We start from the raw sequence: 18713 nt of genomic DNA on the forward strand, positions 1-18713 counted from the left end.
TGTGTGTGTGTGTGTGTGTGTGTGTGTGTGTGTGTGTGTGTGTGTGTGTGTGTGTGTGTGTGTGTGTGTGTGTGTGTGTGTGTGTGTGTGTGTGTGTGTGTGTGTGTGTGTGTGTGTGTGTGTGTGTGAATGGACCATTTTCCCTTGCATACCCTGCAGTGATCAGGTCACCCTAAAAGCTACTAGAAAAAAAGCTTTTTGTGAAAAATACAGGCGCACACACACACACACACACATACACACACACACACACACACACACACACACACAGACACACACACACAGACACACGCATACTGCTGCTGCAGGCGCTTGCACTAAAAGGATTGCAGCAGGAGTGCTTCTGTGTGTGTGTGTGTGTGTGTGTGTGTGTGTGTGTGTGTGTGTGTGTGTGTGTGTGTGTGTGTGTGTGTGTGTGTGTGTGTGTGTGTGTGTGTGTGTGTGTGTGTGTGTGTGTGTGTGTGATAAGACTGGCATAAACATATTAACCCCCCTCTTGCCCACTACCGCTCCAGAAACATTCATTTTTTATTCCGGCTATTCTTACATAAGCATGAATGCGGCCAAGGGCATGTACGCATACACATGCAAACATACACAGGAATGTATACACACTTACACAAATACTGTTTATTGTATCTTAAATAATTTATACACACACGCACATGAGGACACACACACATACAGTACATACAGGTATATGTCATACACACATGGACATGCACGCATGCACACACACATAGGCCTACTTGCTTGCATTAGCTTGGGTCTCTCTAGAATCCTAACCCTACTTGTGTGTGTGTGTGTGTGTGTGTGTGTGTGTGTGTGTGTGTGTGTGTGTGTGTGTGTGTGTGTGTGTGTGTGTGTGTGTGTGTGTGTCTCTGTGTGTGTGTATTACAGAACTGGGCAGGCATGAAGTGTCCCTATAAACTGCTCCGTATGATCTTGGCCCTGGTCTGCAGTAAGTATATCCCTCTTTTAAATCCATTAAAATAAAGAGTCGTTAATTCTGTGGATTTATTAACTCTATTGCACCATGTAGTAAATGAAGGGCTTTAACATGCACATTAAGGGACATGACATTAACATGACCCTAGAGGTGGTAGGGATAAGTGTGTGGTTGCATATGCACATAAATGTGCATTGTGTGTGTGTGTGTGTGTGTGTGTGTGTGTGTGTGTGTGTGTGTGTGTGTGTGTGTGTGTGTGTGTGTGTGTGTGTGTGTGTGTGTGTGTGTGTGTGTGTGTGTGTGTGTGTGTGTGTGTGTGGCAGTAAAGACATAAAATAAACTAGAAATGCACTCAGAGAACAGAGTTTCAGAGAACATTTGACTATATTACACTCTATTTTTAGTTTAAGTCTTTCTGCCTTCTTTTTATGGAGTTAGAAACTGGAATGTCAACATTCACCCTGTCCCGCAATTCAATTTGCGGTCACTTGGGGCGTGTAGATTCGCAGGCTAGCAATGGTGAAGAATCTTTTAAAAAGTCCTGGTTCTGGTTCGTGATCCGGATCACCACCAAAATGTAATCACTTGTGCCTTTGGTCATTTCCAACAACTCCACAAAGTTTCAGCCAAATCCATTCATAGAGTAGGTTTTCGAGTTATCCTGCTGAGAAACAGACAGACAGACAGACAAACAAACCAACGCGACCAAAAACATGACCTCCTTGGCAGAGGTAAAAAAACGAAAACAAACAAAACAGACCACGGCAATCGTTAAGATTTAGGCCAATATATAGTTTAGTACAAGAATTTACATCATTGATTCAGTACAATCTGAGGTATTCCCCAATAGCCCTCTAACTATTCTCTTCTAACTACTCTCTTCTCTTCTCTTCTCTTCTCTTCTCTTCTCTTCTCTTCTCTTCTCTTCTCTTCTCTTCTCTTCTCTTCTACTCCATTGTTCTGCTTTCTATTCTACTCTGTCTGTAGTGAGTTCGGAGGTGGGCCGTGCGGTGTGGCTGCGCTTCTCCCCGCCCCTGCCCTCGTCGGGGCCGCAGCCCAGCTTCATGGCGCACCTGTCGGGGGCGGTGGTGGGCATCAGCATGGGCCTGCTGATCCTGCGCAGCTACGAGGAGAGCCTGCAGAGCCAGTGCTCCTGGTGGGTGCTCGTCTTCTCCTTCATCACCTTCCTGCTCTTCGCCGTCTTCTGGAACATCTTCGCCTACGAGCTGCTGGGCGTGCAGATCCCACCGCCGCCCTGACCCAACGCCCCCCGACCCCACACGTCCCGAACGACCTCTGTCAGCCAGTACCGGTCATCATTTTGTCCCCTGGCGCCCAGCTCCTGGTTCAGTTTCAGCCAATTATGGATCTTTTCTGGAACATCTTTGCCTACAAGCAGGTGCTCGGAGTGCAGATCTCACCGCCACCCTGACACAACGGTCCATTGACAGCGACCCAACGACCCCGCGACCCTCCAGGTTCTGTGGTGGACCACCACACCACTTCTATTTCAACCAATTATGGACCTTCTCCAACTGCAGTCCAATTACGTTTGGGACATTTGTGCATCACAAGATACTCGGAGTGCAAACGCTGCTGCCCTGAACCAGATAACACCCCAATTCCGGGGAGTCTGATTAATGGGGAATGGTGTTGGGGAGTGGTAGGATTGAGCGGGTGGCCAGCCAATTGTCTCGTCGCATCTCTTCCTGGTACTCTTTTAGTTTTAGCTTATTACGGACCTGTTCTTCACGCCACATCACTCCTCTTCCTCTATACCTGTTTGGGGTGGCGGTGGGCATCAGCTGATAACAGACCTCCTCCTTCTCCTCCTCTTGCTACTGACCTTGACGGTTGGGGAGTGGTTGTGGATGGGAGGAGGATGGAGGATGTAGTCAGCCAATCATCTTGTACCATTTTGTCCCCTGGGTTCCCGACTACTACTTCAGTTTCTGTCTTATTCCCAGATTGGATTTCCCGCCAAATACGGATCTCTTCTTGTCAATTCTCCTCCTCCCACTTTTGACTCAGCCAATTACAAGCTTCATTCTACAGTACTCAACAGTACTCCTTTGGTTTCAGCCAATCAAGGACAAACATTCAGTCTCAGTTTCAGCCAGAGCTCCGATTTCCACTTTGTCCCCATCCCACTATGCAGCCAACCAATCAGAGACGCTGTTCCCCGTCTCCTCCTCCTCGTTTGGTTTCCGTCTATCAAGGACACAGATCGAAACTGACCAAATCCTTCTGTTTATTACCACTGTAAGAAAGCAAACATCCAACCAGACAACATGGAAGACTGAAGTTGAAAAATGACGCTCTGCTCTCATTGGTTGGTGTACAGGTGCTGTCTATCAATACAACTGGGCAGCTACGTCACCTATTCTATAACACACACACACACAACTTATGGATCTGTTACACACACACACACACATACACAACCAGGTATAACCTCTGCTTACACACTGTCAATGAATACTACAGACTTGAACAAAAAAAAGAAATAAAATCCGTAACTAACCAGCTGTACATTGCCATCAATGGTCCTGCCAAAAACCGTGGGAAGATACACAAATGTGCACATACAAACACACATAAACGCACAGACACACAGACACACACACATGCTCAAACACACACACGCACGCTCGAACACACACGCGCGCACACACACACATACACTCTTGGGGCGAGCTCTCCCCAACTAATATGCTAAAACTGACCCAATTTAGCATGTGAAGTCGCTGTTGGAACTGTTTAAAAATGTGTGTAAGAGATAGGAATTTAAACCAATCTGTTTGACCTGATTGTTTTTAATTGGTCATACTGTATGTGTATATAATCTTTACTGGTCCCATACACTGCATTTCCTTTGCTGTGTGCGTGTGTGTGTGCGCATGTGTGTGTGTGTGTGTGTGTGTGTGTGTGTGTGTGTGTGTGTGTGTGTGTGTGTGTGTGTGTGTGTGTGTGTGTGTGTGTGTGTGTGTGTGTGTGGCACAAGTACTCCACCCCCCTTATACTATTGCTGCGCAAATATCATATCAATGGACAGGCGTCCCTCCACCCCCCAAAAAACAATATTAAAATAAAAAAGACATACAGTAAATCCACACTGCAAACTGCTACCGCCCAGTCACCGAAGAACGGCATGGCCAGGACACACCACCAAAGCCAGGAGGAAAAAATAATCACCATCAACTGAACTGACCCCTTACAATGAGAAAGCTTGAACCTTGAACTTTGACCCTGTCGGATGCTATAACAAAGATGGTAGATATCCCAAGATTCATAGCAATGAGCCACATCCTGGACCCTCCGCCACCATAAGGAACAGGAATGTGAGTCAGAAGTTGAAAGTTCAAGAATCCAAGCACAGCTTCTAGGTGCAAACGAAAACAGGTTTGCCGCACAATTGCTTGACTTTGTTCATTTATCATCAGAGAGAACAACGTGTTTCCTCTTTAAAGTGTCATCAGGTTCGCTCAGGATGGAATTACCTGAGTTCCAAAAGGTGTGACTAAACGCCATCCAGTCAAATTATCTTTTCCATAACTCAGGTAATTCCTGAGCATACCTGATGACTTAAATAAATGATGGCTTAAAAAAAGAGGACCCTCTCGAAAACAAGCAAGATGTTTCATCTCAAGAGGCTATCCTCGAATAAAGAACTTGAATTTGAAATGTATTGATGGCTTGTCGGTGTGCAGATCATACTTGAACTGATGTCATGATCCTGCACCCGTTTTAACGTAATGAATGAAAGTGCTACTTGACTGTGTATTGATCTGCCTGCATTATCTACCATCTTTGGTTATAAGGTGTTGGTGACATTCATCGTCCATTGTTACAGCCTGTCTGGTGTCGATATGAGCTACCTGTCGAGCTGAGTTACCAAGCCAGTACAATGTGCTCCAGTGATCTTCCACATGGGTTTGGGCTATGTGAACAGCCAGGGCCGGATTAAGATGCTCTGGGGCCCCGAGGCTACAGGTCACAGTGTCATAATAATAACGACTTAGGAATTAAGGATAAAATGTCTAGCAATTGCTCTCAACACAACAGCTGAATTTTTCAATATTGCAATGCATCCTTTTACAATTCTGCAATCTTTCACTTTTGGTCAATCGGGAGGCCCCCTGGTACGTGGTGGCCCCTAGGCAGCAGCCATATCTAGCCTGTGCATTAATCAGGCCCTGTGAACAGCCTATCGATAGCTCATCTTAATGGAGCCGCCCCTCTAGACAGAACACTTGCCTTAGCAACCTCTGCTTTGGCAACGTGTTGCCCAGGTAGCACCAGGTACATATACGTAGAAACTGTAGTCTATGCCCTCTTGTGTTTTGCTTTGCTGTGAAATAAGGCATGCCCTTCATATCAGTGTCGTGACCCATATGAAGAAGAAATACATCAAACCTACAAAGAGATTCAAATGGCCGCTGAAGTCTAGCGTATACTATTAACCTTTGATGGTGTAGTGTCACACCACTGAGAGAGAAATGTTTGGACAACAAAAGTTCGAAATAATTTTACGATATCTTTTAGAATTTCAGAACCTCACATTGTTGGAGAACACATTCTTTTCCAAGAATGTTCACAAATTCACTCCTTTAAAAGTTAGAGTGACCCACTTCGTTTTTCCTTACATGAGGACACATGCCATCAATGGTTATAAACATTGTACTGTTGGTGGAATGGGTATGTAAGAAACGAAAATAAGAAAGAGGCCAATATAATAGTATTTGCCATATAAGACTTAATGGCTATAAGTCAAAACCACATATGACTTATTTTGTAGGGTTCACGTATTTCTTTTCCATACGGGGAGGGTTGCCAGTTCTGTAATTATTACAAAGTGTTTTGAGAGAGAGAGAGTTGCCAAAATGAGAGCAATGAGTGTGTACAAAATTATCACCTTATTACATGGTGTTGTTGCTTGTTGTATTTCAAAAGAGAAAAAAAAACACGTCTTACGATGTGAGCAGTCTATAATGCTGAAACTGTTATGAACTTGAAAAACCAGACGCAGTGTCTACTGAGCATTTATACGATTTTCCTGCTGTGTGTGTGTGTGCGTGTTTGCGAAACATGACAGATTTATGAGGACATTTCTGGGTTGTTTTCTGACGCTCATGGGATGGGAGGACATTCACGTGTTGTTTGTTGTCAGACTGACCTTGGGCTGGGGTGGGGGTGGGAGGGTGTTCTGGGTGTTTTAGGGTGAAGGGCTCTAGCAAAGGTCTTGCGTTGCCATGACGAGTCCCCTGCTGCTTTGTGATGTCATGCGCTGATGCTGTCAAAATCTTGTGCCAAAAGGATTTATTTATTCAAAGTCATCATGACACATCTGACACTTCATGATGTGCTTGTTTGTGTGTGAGTTTGTTTGTGTACGTGCGCATGTGTCTCAGAGTATTCAGAAAGAGATGGAGAGTTTGCGTGTGTTTCCTGTTGTAGCGTGCAAATTGTATGCCTGTGCTTTTGCGTGGACAGAAAGGGCCTTGAGAAAAAGGTCAGTGTTAGCTTCAGAGCAAGCAGAGGCGTGAAGTGTGTGTGTGTGTGTGTGTGTGTGTGTGTGTGTGTGTGCGTGCGCGCGCGTGTGTGTGTGTGTGTGTGTGTGTGTGTGGTGTGTGAGTTTTGCATATGTATGTGAAATACAATTTCAGTTTAGTGCCAAAGCTGCAGCTGTGCAGAAAAGAGGACACAGAAGGAGAGGTGTTTAAAGGAAACATGATACACTTGGAGTTGCTTGCTTGCTCTGCGTGTGTGTGTGTGTGTGTGTGTGTGTGTGTGTGTGTGTGTGTGTGTGTGTGTGTGTGTGTGTGTGTGTGTAATTATCAGTGTTACTTGAGCATGTTCTCTATGTGCAGTGTGTGACAGCAGCCTTGTGTAGCCCATTTAGACTTCTACTGTTACTATGGCAACAGCACTACTAGGAAAACAGTCCCCTGGTGTGTTAGCCTCATGCTAATGCCCATTTTTAATTTATTTTTTATACAGTCTCAGTGCATTAGTATATTGTGCTAATAATGATTACAAAAAAATCCAACAAGGCATGTAGCTAAGTGTGTTAGCTCTTAAACTGATCTGCATTGGGCATGTGGCTTCATGCTATCCTCTTTTCAGAATATAGAGCTCTTGTTCTAGTCAGTGTTGCCAGATTGGGCAGTTACCCGCCTAAGTGGGCTGCTTGACATAGCCGTCTGCGGGTAAAAGCGGGAAAAATTGGTCATCCTTTTGACAACCTTTTGAGCGGGATTTGATCAGACCCATCTGGCAACACTGGTCCTAGTAACCCTTTTCAGGCGTGTAGCTTCACTCAGTGCCTGGCTGTGGTTCAATCTCGATACTCTTAAATTGAAACCTCTCCTGTAAGTCCTTCACGGCCATTGATTTTCGTAACGGATGGGTGTGTGTGGGCTAGCATAAATAACACAGCCATTTTGTTTTGACATGCTTACATACTGTACATGTATACTTGCTGTATGGACCTGTCCTGTAGGCTATACGAGAAAACGAAAAGGAGAGGCCATTTTAAGTGTATTCAGATTAAGGGGGAGCTGATGTGAGGTGATGGTGACTTCGACATGGTCAAAGCTTCTCCACTGAAAGGGCTGAAGGTTTGAAGTTGGTGGTAGGCCTGATATGCGCTCTTAAGGAGACGAGGAGGGAGGATATGTAATGGTTGTGGTGTTGTCAATAAAGTAGCCATATTGCTTGCGCCCATTCCATGCCGTTTCTGTGAGATTTATACACTGACACAGAGAGAGAAACACAGAGGGGGAAAAGGGAAGCCATCCAATATGAGGATGTCATATACTCTGGCTTGCTGTAAATTCTTCTGAGGTGTTTAAAATGCAGTGTCCTGTGCTACTTTCAATTACATTCTAGAACGTTCCTGTCTGTTCCTTCCTAGGGTCATTCCATTCCTTTTGTTTTTCCCTGTGACTTTATCATATGTGTTTCGGGAAAAAAAGAAGACAAAAAAAAAATCCAATCTGTGTGGCATCTTCGATTTGTAAACTACTGTGAGATAATAATTAAATGCTTTTAAATTCACACTGAAAATGATTGAAGGCTTTGATTTGACGTAGGTATGTCAGAAAAATCGGAAATAAGTTATTTGAAATTCGGATGTGTGCGTCCAAGGGAGGCTTATTATATCGACTCAATATTTGCCTTGGAGACCAAAATGGGTTTATGCTTGCAGGAATTGTCTAGTCAGCAGCGGATTTTGCTGCCACGTGCCCTAAGATTTTTACATGCTCAGACATAAACTATCGCATCTTTGAGGATAACAGAACACGTCATATTCTGGGCCCACAAATCTCCAATATTCAATATTAAACATGCCATTCAAGATGATAGAGGAGATCCTAAGTGACAGATTTTAGGGACTTTTTTCCCCTGGGGTCATAATGAGCATACAGAGAGAACAGCTTGTCTGAACATGAACATTTACAGTGCCATACTTCTTTAGGTAAAAAGTAACAATAAAAAGAAACTACTTTTATAAATGCCTTCTCCATATTTGTGATTTATGATTATGTTTGTAAAAAGAGATGAAAAGCTGTATTTATTTTTAACATTGGGGAAAATAAAGTCTTAATCAATGATAGGCTATATAAAGTTGGTGTACCACCAGATCAGACACACAACTTCATCAGTAACCAAAACATCCACAATTTGTAGCTTTTGCGACCTTGTCGATTAAAATATCATCAAGGTATGACATGTTAAAAGATCAGGATAACCCAATGTATCCTGATGACAGCCTTCTAGGTGATTCACACGGTTGTTGCCTGCAGGGTGGTCTGTGTAACCTACCAAGAACAAATGCAACAGAGGTGGAGAATTAAAAAAACACTGTAACACAGAAAGGGAAAAATAATTTTGGCCAAACTCTTTGTGTCTGGCAGAGAAACCAGTCAGTACAGTAGGCCTACATCACCATATTCCCCTCTCTTTGTTGTGATGCTTCGTTCCCTTTGCTTTCAAATGTGTCAAGGCATTTTATGAAGTAAGCAGCATTTAATAAAAATATAAACCAGTCTCATCTAGTCCAGATGAAATATGACTTGTTGTCAGCTACCGTGACCTCATGCTGAAGGAGAAAAAAGAAAATACATGCAACCCTGCTGTGAATTCATTATGTTGCCAAAAGCAAACAAACAAACACACAAAACAAACACAAACAAACAAGACACCTCCCCCGGTCTAGACAGCAAGTCATGACTCATACAGTTTACAAGCTTGGGGTGCATTTCTGGAAAGCAAAGTTGTTAGCAGTTAGCAACTTCAGTAGTAACCAATGGGAAATTGCATTGCAACCAACAAAGTAGCTAACATAGTTAGCAACTATGCTTTCCAGAAATGCACCCCTGGCTTCTGGCAGACAAAAAAAATCTTGAATACTATTCCTGTCGTGTTTCCTTTTGTATATTTTTTCCTCTTCTGAGGCATATTCCAAAAAACAAAATGGTGTAGTAGTGACCCGGGGGTTACACCAAGAAGCTGGTTCAGTAAACCAGGTAAAGTTCACCTTGAGGTAGTCGTAAATCATCAAGTAGAAGAGCCTGGAGTCCTCATTTGCATTACTAAATGACATCTGCAAGCTATCTATTAGCAGATTTACCACTTTCTGTAAGTCAACTTAGCCAGGTTTAGCACTTAACCATGTTCAGTATACCCCCTGGAGAGAGTTGTAAAACATTTAATAGAAGAGACTTTCATTCTTTCTTCTTTTTCATTCTTCAATGACAACATGTGTCACCTATACTACTAGACTTACCAATAGCTCAGGCTGAACACCCAGATAGGAATCTAAAGCTGTTTTTTGGAATATGCCCTCTGGTGACATAAAATAACGACAAAGGTTCCTGGACGATGTAAATATAGATCGTTTCTACAACAATGATAATCCACAATTTTCTGCATAATGTAAATGTCAAGATGTTCTGAGCCATTTTCTATGGGTTTAATTTGCAGTTTGTTTTTTCTTTTCTACTGGTCATTCTACCTGCTTTCATTTAGAAACAAGAAAATAAAAAACGATACTGTGGTCTAGCCTGCTAACGTCTTTCAAGTCTGTGTGTGTGTGTGTGTGTGTGTGTGTGTGTGTGTGTGTGTGTGTGTGTGTGTGTGTGTGTGTGAGAGAGAGAGAGTGTGTGTGAGTGCATGTTGTACAAGTGATAGGAAAATGTTTGTACACCCTTTGAACCCTCAAATGCTAATCAAGGTCTTATCTGTCCATAAGACTGTGTGCCAGAATGCAGTCTTTTTAAGGGAAAGCCCTGTCCAAAAAAGTTGAGAAGTCATGCATTGCTATTTAAAGTTTCAACGATCATCCTTAAATGTACACTGTGCAGGAGATGGTCAAAAAAGGTACGGCAACTATGCTGCTCATTGAAACTGGCCTGCCTTTTGCCAAATTTGATCTTCTCATGAAAGTTTACTAAGTAATAAACTAATATGTTCTAGTATGGCCAGAGTACAGTCATTTTTGCAGCTAAAAATGGCTATTTCTTGAAATTCAAAATGGCGTACCATGGAGAAGATCCCCCTTTTCATGTATGAAAATTTTCCCAGTCATAATGAATACTTAGAATTTGATGGTGGTGGTAAGTACGGTATTCATGAAAAAGGTAACATTACACTCGCCTCCAAAAGAGTTGTCGCCTATCCATCTGTTTGGAATAACAGCTAATAACCTGACTTTCAATTAATCACTTGGCTTCAGAAGTCACTCATATGAAAGCTACAACCCTCCCGAATGAAAATGTATGTACAAAAATAAATTTCATGCACCAACGAAAGATTGACCCTTTATTGAACACAGACAGGGCAGATTTTCACAAGACAAAAGTTTTGTCGCCTATCGAACATAATGTGAAAATGAGCAGATAAGTCACTTCAAATACGCAGATTGGGTGTCATACTTAATCACTGAATCACTCTCACCTCTCCAGAAAATCAACTTTGGCCTTAGGTGTATGTTTAGGGTCATTGTAATCATGGAAAGCAACACAATGAAAATCAATGGAGTTCAATGAGAGATGGTGACATATTCGCTATTCGTAGAGCAATACATGTTTAACTTTTGTTAATCTGCCCTGTCTGTGTTCATTAAAGGGTCAATCTTTCTTTGGTGCATGAAATTTATTTTTGTACATTCATTTTCATTCGAGAGGGTTGTAGCTTTCATATGAGTGACCTCTGAAGCCAAGTGATTAATTTAAAGTCAGGTTATTAGCTGTTATTCCAAACAGATGGGTAGGCGACAACTCTTTTGGAGGCGAGTGTAGTGAATGGGTAGCATGAATTCTGGAAATAAACAACTAAAAATCTTGCACAGTGTACCTTTAAATTCAACAGCTGGTCAACAAGAAACATCTATCAAGTCACATATTTCAATGATTTTGCTCATCTGAAAAATGGGGGGCATTCATAGAAACGGTGGTACATCTTTAGTTTCACACATCACACGTGATTTTAGCAGGAAATCAAAGCTGACATTCAATACAATGTTTCGATCATAGATCTTCTTCAGGCATCTTACACAAGTTAAAAAACAGTCAGAATAAGTAGGGAAGGCCTACACAGCTGATTGGCAGTCAGGCAATCAGCTGATAGTCAGCTGTTCTAATTAGGCCCAACAAACAATTGGTGATTACAAACAATCTATTTTTCACCTCAATACCTTGTCACCCAAAGGCCTTAATTTGGACTTTGATCTAAAACCTTTTTTGTGATCCTTGATCATTCTATGATCATTATGTAATGCCTATAATTGTTGTTTTTAAAACAATGTTTGTTGCTATTTTGCTTTGTCTTCTTTGCTGTATGTGTCTAACTCTTTAACATGCCTGTCAGAACAACCATTACTTGGCTGCAGGCCATGATTGTTTGTAATCACCACCTGACTGCCAATCAGCTGTGTAGGCCTTCCCTACTTATTCTGACTGTTTTTTTAACTTGTGTAAGATGCCTGAAGAAGATCTATGATCGAAACGTTGCTCATAATAAATTAAGTCTTTTGCAAGCAGTGTGCAGATCCTTTCCCGCTCCTACATGTGACAGTTTTTTGATTTGGCACCTGCTGATGCTTTTTTGCTGGATGTGCGCACTTTCCACTACACTCTTGACATTCAATACAACCCTTGTCTCATACTCATCTTTTGAGTTTTTAGACCCCAAAGTCTTCACTGAACAACAAAAATGTCCCTTTATGTTCCAAGACTTGGTGGTGAACCGTTTTAGTGGAAGTGTGTCTGGGTCTATGGCCATGGCAGTTGCCCTGAGCAGTACACACATTGCAAACTAAAACATGTTGAGAGAGAGAGAGAGAGAAAAAGTGTGTGTGTGTGTGCGCGTGTCTTTACATCTGTCTTCAAATATTTGTGTATTAATACATTGCAAGCTAATAATATGTTAGTGAGAGACAGAGAAAGGGAGAGAGAGATGTATTGTGCATGCATACGCACAACAGTTTACGCTAGTAAAAAGAGTATATAAATATATTGCAAGCTAATAACCATATATATCCTGTACAGTAAACACAGTTATAAATGCAGCACTGATTTGGCTAGACATGCATGTTTTCTACAACAGCTGATGCATCAAAACAAAAAGAGAATGGACTTCAGAAAAAATATATATTTATTATTTCTTTGCTCAGTAATAACCTGACAGACATAGAAAAATAACAACTTTTGCAACTGTATGATAAATGATAAACCTTCTAAAAACTGGAATGCGCCTATAAAAAATGAATTCACTGATCCACATGAACAAACTACTATCCGTGTATTAACAATGCTGTGGTCAATAGCAAACGGAAATGGCATTGCAGTGAATAAGGGCTCAGTTGTCCCAGGCCCATGGAGAAAGGGGGCCCAAAATTTGGGGTTTCATTACATTGTATGTAATGGATGGGGGTCCCTTCAGAGGACTGTCAACGGCCCTGTACCCGTCAGCGCGACCCACGGTGTTGGTGGCCATTCCACTGGGGCCTAACCCTTTCCTCCCCCTTCAATATTTTATGTTTTTTGCCTCTTAGCTGGCTTTTCATAGGACGCTGGTCTCTTTGTTGCCTTCTGATTGGTCAGGGTCTCTTCAAACTCACTCAGTCCGCTCAATAGAGATGGTTGTAATTTGTTGGCCACTGCCCATGCCCATAAACACAACTCCACCTTATGAGGAGTCCAGTCCTTTCCGCTGTCCACTGAGAGAGAGAGAGAGAGAGAGAGAGAGAGAGAGAGAGAGATTATCTTTTATGTAATCACATGGACAAACAAAAATAAACAGTAAGTTTAGTGAGGCAGCAAGTCCAGTAAGGCATACCTGGCTTGTTTTATCAGAAGCAGGTAGCTAGCACGCACGCACTCACGCGCACACACACGATATGAGATATGCGTTTCGTTTCTTCACACAAAAAAGGCAAAGAAACTGTTGGCCTTTCCTTCCCACAGGTGCCTCACCTGTGTTGAGGTGTTTGGTCTTCTGGGTGATTTTATCCAGGTAGAGCCTGTAGTGTTTGGCTGTGTACTGCACTGGGCGGAGTTCCGGAATGCTCTCCACACTCTCATCTGCCATGAAGGCGGCCTCATCTCCAGCTCCTGCTGCCAACACCGCTGTGGGGGGAGAAGGACTATTATATTGTATATTAATGGTGGAGGTGGCGTCCACACTGGGAACACTGATGAAGGGCTAGACCCGAAACGTTTGTCCCTTGTCTGTCAGTTTTATTTACTTTATTCTGCTTTGTTTAATACAGTTTTGATTTTGCATTCAGCTCGTGTGCGACTCCTTTCTTCCTTTTCGCCATGATATTGTGTTATAGATGCAGGCCCCTAATATAATAATATGATAGTTCCGGAAAGCTCTTCACACTCTTGCCTGCCATAAAGGCCACCTCTGTGGCCTAAAGACCTGACTGGGGCAAGTATGTGTCCATCAGTCTGTCTTCTTGTCCATCATGCATGATCCATTCATACATCCACCCTTCATTTCTTTTCTCGGTGTCCAACAGCCCTGATACTGTGGCAGAGCTCAATGTAATGCACTGTAATAAGTGTAATGGTAATGATAACATCCTATTGTAGTAGCAGGGCACATGCCATTCAGGAGTGCTCAATGTCATGTAATGTTATAATAGTAACAGCAATCGCAATGGTAATAGGCCTACTATACAGACCTGATGCAGTAGCAGGGCCCATGCCTTTCAGGGAGCTCAACGTAATGTAATGTAATAGTAATAGCAATCTTTTTTTTTGGAAGATATTTTTTTTGGTCTTTTTTACTTTATTTATGATAGTACAGTAAAGATGGTGACAGGAAGCGAGTGGGGAGAGAGAAGGGCTGGCAAAGGTCCCGGACCGGGAATCGAACCCAGGTCGGCCGCATAATAGACGAGTGCACTACCATTAGGCCACGGCAGGGCCTAAGCGTAATTGTAATCTTAATAGTAACAATATCATCCTATACAGACCTGAGGCGGTGGCAGGGCCCATGCCTTTCAGTGGTGCTAAATGTAATGTAATGTAGTATAAGTAACAGTAATCATAATAGTAATAATAGCATCCTATACAAGCGTCAGCCAAGTGTAGTGTAATATAATGTAATGTAACAATAGCATCCTATACAGACCTGATGCGGTGGCGGGGCCCATGCCCTTCAGCGTGCTCAGCTCGGTGATGGCCGCCTCCACGTTGGGCAGCAGGGCGAAGGCCTTCTTGCTGCAGCTCATCACCGTCTCAGCGCTGTTAGACTCGATCAGCTGCTGCAGCCGCGGCCGGAACTTACCCCTCTGGACGGGGACAACAAAACAGAGAGGGGGGAGGGTGAGGGGGACAGGTGGAGAGAAACCATAGGTGCGACCTTGCGTCCTCCACTTGTGCTTGTGGCCTCTTACCAGGAAGTAATACGCTGTGATGACGTCACTGACAACAGCATTATATTTCAATATCTTGCAAAAGCTCAAGTGTAAAGTCATTTTCTCATTTGCAAATTGGAAGGTGAATGAAGAATAGTCTCCCAAAAAATGTTGTGGCTAGGCTGACAGTGGGGAAACTTAATTGTTTTCTCCACGTAGGTGGGACATCAGCAAAATGTGAGGCCACAAGCACAAGTGGAGGACGCAAGGTTGCATACTGGAATGCACCCCATGACACGCTGACATTCTTCTGACTCTCGCATGACCTCCAACATCAGTCGTACCTGTTTTGTGTGTGCAGGACTGGACTGAGGCCAAAAAAGGACCAGGCATTATTTGCAGCCATCTGTAAATTGTGGGCCAGATGGTAAAACAATACAAAAAAACCTAACACCGCCAGCCCTTGAGGAAAGTCAGCCTACTGGGAAATGCCCTATATGCCAGATTACTAGTCCAGGGCTGTGTGTGTCTGTGTGTGTGTGTGTGTGTGTGTGTGTGTGTGTGTGTGTGCATGCTTTGGATAAAATATGTTGCTGAATGTAATGCAACTGTGGTGTAATATAATGTAATGTGTGCGTCTATCCATCTATCGATGATGAAGATGAAGAGTGTCTGCACCATCTCCACACTGTTCTGCATAGTCTACTAGTGCTGCAGTCTCGGCCTGAAAAACGTACCCCTCTGGACGGAAAACAAAAAAGGGAGGGAGTGAGGGAGGGAGGGGGAGGAGGGAAAAAAAGGAGGAAAGGAAAAGGGAGGGGACGAAGGGGTGGTGGTGGAAGAGAAGGGACGGGAAAACAGGAACAATAGCAAATAAACGAGGCTCCTCCTTTTACGAAGCAGCAGAGAGTCGGAGTCTCCACAGCTCCTCTCATCTGATCATGTTGCTAGGGAAATGGTCTGCAGTACAGCATGTGCAGCCTACACAGTGTGGACATATACTATACAAAATACCGTAGTGTAATATACAGAATATGGTAGAGATGCACAAAAATTACAATTTTGTGGCCGAAACCGAAAAATAATTACTCACTTGACCGAATACAGAAACTGAAACCAAATATTCCAATTCAGTTAAAAGTTATCAAAAGTTGATTTTTCACTATTTTTAAATATTGCTTAAATCTACGGCTTACAAGAAATGTTTAGACATGTTTTTCAAAGAAAAGAAATGTTTATTTGAAGTCTTCAAATGTTAGAGTAGAACTGAAATGAGTTTCATTAATGCCCATTTTCAATTCATTTTCTATTTGGCCTCTGATTCGACCACTCAATTGGCCTTTGGCCGAAAACTGAAAGTGTCTTTTTTCCCGTTTTCGGTCGAATATGTTCGGCTGCCGAATTTTTGGTGCACCTCTAGAATAAGGCACCCATGTTGGTCTATGAGTCTGATAAAGATGAATTAGCTTTGAAATGCGTGGTCACCTTTTCTGCTGTAGTGCATGCTTACATCTGCAATGCTCCAACAACTTAATCATCATCTTTTAGATGTGCATAATTAAGAGACCCAATTCGGAGGTCGCTTATTTTTTTGCCATTGTGATGGTGAGGGTACAAAGTTGTATTTTTGCCCAACACAGTGCAGGGGGACAGTGCATCGAAATGGTACCATGCTCAGGGTACATCATTCAAACTCTACTAGTTGGCATACGTTACACATAGTGTAGATGAAAGTGAAATCCGAGAGCCCAACTAAACTGGGAACCTCCAACTCCCATTCATTCATTGTGACAAGCTGGGAACCTCCAACTCCCATTCATTCACAAGTGAACTCTGCACACTGCACACCACGAAATAGCATTTATGCCTCACCCGTGAAAGGGGGCATCCCCCAATGGCACGCGAAATGGAGCAGTGCGGCAGGACGGTACTATGCTCAGGGTATCTCAGTCATGGAGGAGGATGGGGGAAGGAGAGCACTGCTTAATTACTCCCCCCACCAAGCTGGCGGGTCAGGACTCGGGAGTCAAACCGGCAACCTTTGGGCCACAAGTCTGACGCCCTGACACTTTACCCATAATCTGTTAATCTGCCTATATTGATACTGACCGTTAGTTTCCATTCCATGAGCTTGCTCAGGTCGTCGCGGGTCACATGAGGCTCAGACCGGGCGGAGATCAGCTTAGGGAGCTCTTCCTGGTACCTGCCCATGGACAAAAACAACAACATCCAGTCAAGATCATGGTGGTAAACCTGGTCAAGTTAACCTACAGGAAGTGGTTGACCTGCTAAGAGATAGCCCACAGGTTACAACAATGAGGACTCCAGGCTCTTAGATGATTTACAACTAGCTGGTTGACTACTGGTTCTTGGAATGTACCCCAGCCCACACCCATCCCAACCAATGAAAACCTCAGGGCTCCCTCACAACCATTTACAGTTCAGGTGGCCACCTATGTATCAGCTATATATTAAGAGTTTCATATCACATTTCATATGACTCTACACAACATAGCCTTTCCAGTGAGGATGCAAATAGCCCACTGGCTCTTGTGTAGGCTACTCATGAAGTGCAGTCCAGCTTCTTGACACCCTGATTTCAACAAGGATGTGAATGCCAGTGGTCATAAAACATATTGCATTGCACAGAAAACTGTGTGTGCATGCATGCCCACGTGTGTGTGTGTGTGTGTGTGTGTGTGTGTGTGTGTGTGTGTGTGTGTGTGTGTGTGTGTGTGTGTGTGTGTGTGTGTGTGAATTTGTTCTCACCATTTATCCAGCGCCAGCAGTTTCCCTGCTTTACCTTTCCCTGTGGACTTGGCCTCCACTACTGCCCAGTATTTCTCATACACTCCTCTCCACACAGCTGGGTCAGAGCAGCTGAACAGACCTTCAACCGCAGGCATCCTGTAAGAAAACAATACACTGCATTGTCATTGAGATTACACTGCATTGTGAATCAGGCCAAAACCACTGGAACAATACAAAGTGACAATACACAGACACAGATGATACAACAGCCTTTTGCAGATTTACAGTAAAAGAGTATCTGTCCGACGGTGTGCATGGCTCTGGGCAGAAAACAGCATTTACTACAATACATTTTAAAATACCTGCACGTAGATTTTCAAAGCCCACGGTTCTTTCAACACACTTTTCCTCCAAACAGGCAACACACGTTTAGTGCACTGTCGTAAAATAGCTGCTGACCATTTACGGCAATTGGTTTACAACATCCGGCTTGTCAGTGAGAAAAAAAACACAACATTGCTTGCTTGCTTGAGAAGGTTAGTTTACCCAAGTGTGCCAAGATACACTCGAAGCAGTTTTCAAGCGTTTTCGCACGCTTTGGGTCTTACTAATTAACGCCAGTGTAATAAAACTCTTGGGTTGACGGATAATAAGTGCACTGGCTATACGGGCTAACTACCCAGCCAATTTGTTTATGTTTCACTTTCAGACACCCGTATGCTAACGCCAGTTGGCTAATTTACTGCTAGCTAATGTAAAAAGTGCAGAAAGTTTTACACGAGACTCGTGCACAACACCTGCTACACTGTCCATCGCATGCTATAAGAAAATTGTATCCGTGTAAGTGTTGCACCTGTTCAAGAAAATAAAGCCAGCGTTGTGCATATTGCATGAAAGGATAACACATGGGGAGCTTCCAACAGTGTGCTTTCTCCGACTCACCAGCAATAGGTATGGTTCATTACTGTTACCGAAACGTCAATAAACTGTGACACTTTTCTACTCTTGCATTTCAAAACACACAATCACTGCATTATATACCCCGAGCATAAACACAACAGTGATTTTAATATGCGTGGCTTTAAACTTTAAATTTCCGTTCACCTCTGTCAAAGTCATTTTTAAAAAAAAATCTGCATC

The 18713-nt window shown here is 43.1% G+C and overlaps 3 protein-coding genes across 4 annotated transcripts in view; 2 read left to right on the plus strand and 1 right to left on the minus strand.

The window, feature by feature from the left end:
* Positions 1 to 2225, plus strand: part of rhbdl1 (rhomboid, veinlet-like 1 (Drosophila)) — a 46034-nt gene extending 43809 nt beyond the window's left edge. The window contains exons 8-9 of the mRNA XM_063221082.1: positions 901 to 961; positions 1937 to 2225. Coding sequence (XP_063077152.1) covers positions 901 to 961; positions 1937 to 2208 — 333 coding nt within the window. The 3' untranslated portion in view covers positions 2209 to 2225. The remainder of the gene's footprint in view (positions 1 to 900; positions 962 to 1936) is intronic.
* A 10370-nt stretch (positions 2226 to 12595) lies between these two features.
* Positions 12596 to 18694, minus strand: zgc:112496 (uncharacterized protein LOC541336 homolog). 2 transcript variants are annotated; one of them, XM_063221569.1, is made up of 6 exons: positions 18516 to 18694; positions 17592 to 17729; positions 16932 to 17025; positions 14597 to 14756; positions 13429 to 13581; positions 12596 to 13172 (listed from the first exon to the last, which is right to left on the minus strand). In XM_063221569.1, exons 1-6 carry the CDS (start codon positions 18533 to 18535, stop codon positions 12988 to 12990), a joined length of 750 nt encoding a protein of 249 aa, XP_063077639.1. In that variant the 5' UTR covers positions 18536 to 18694; the 3' UTR covers positions 12596 to 12987. The 2 variants fall into 2 exon arrangements, with proteins under 2 accessions (XP_063077639.1, XP_063077641.1); XM_063221571.1 differs by lacking the exon at positions 18516 to 18694 and adding an exon at positions 17936 to 18043.
* The window catches only part of wdr24 (WD repeat domain 24), a 38171-nt gene continuing 37545 nt past the window's right edge, over positions 18088 to 18713 (plus strand). Inside the window, exon 1 of the mRNA XM_063221572.1 lies at positions 18088 to 18524. The gene's annotated coding sequence lies outside the window, so the exon portion shown is untranslated. The remainder of the gene's footprint in view (positions 18525 to 18713) is intronic.

Source organism: Engraulis encrasicolus, chromosome 17 (assembly GCF_034702125.1).
Source record: "Engraulis encrasicolus isolate BLACKSEA-1 chromosome 17, IST_EnEncr_1.0, whole genome shotgun sequence".
Lineage (NCBI taxonomy): Eukaryota > Metazoa > Chordata > Actinopteri > Clupeiformes > Engraulidae > Engraulis > Engraulis encrasicolus.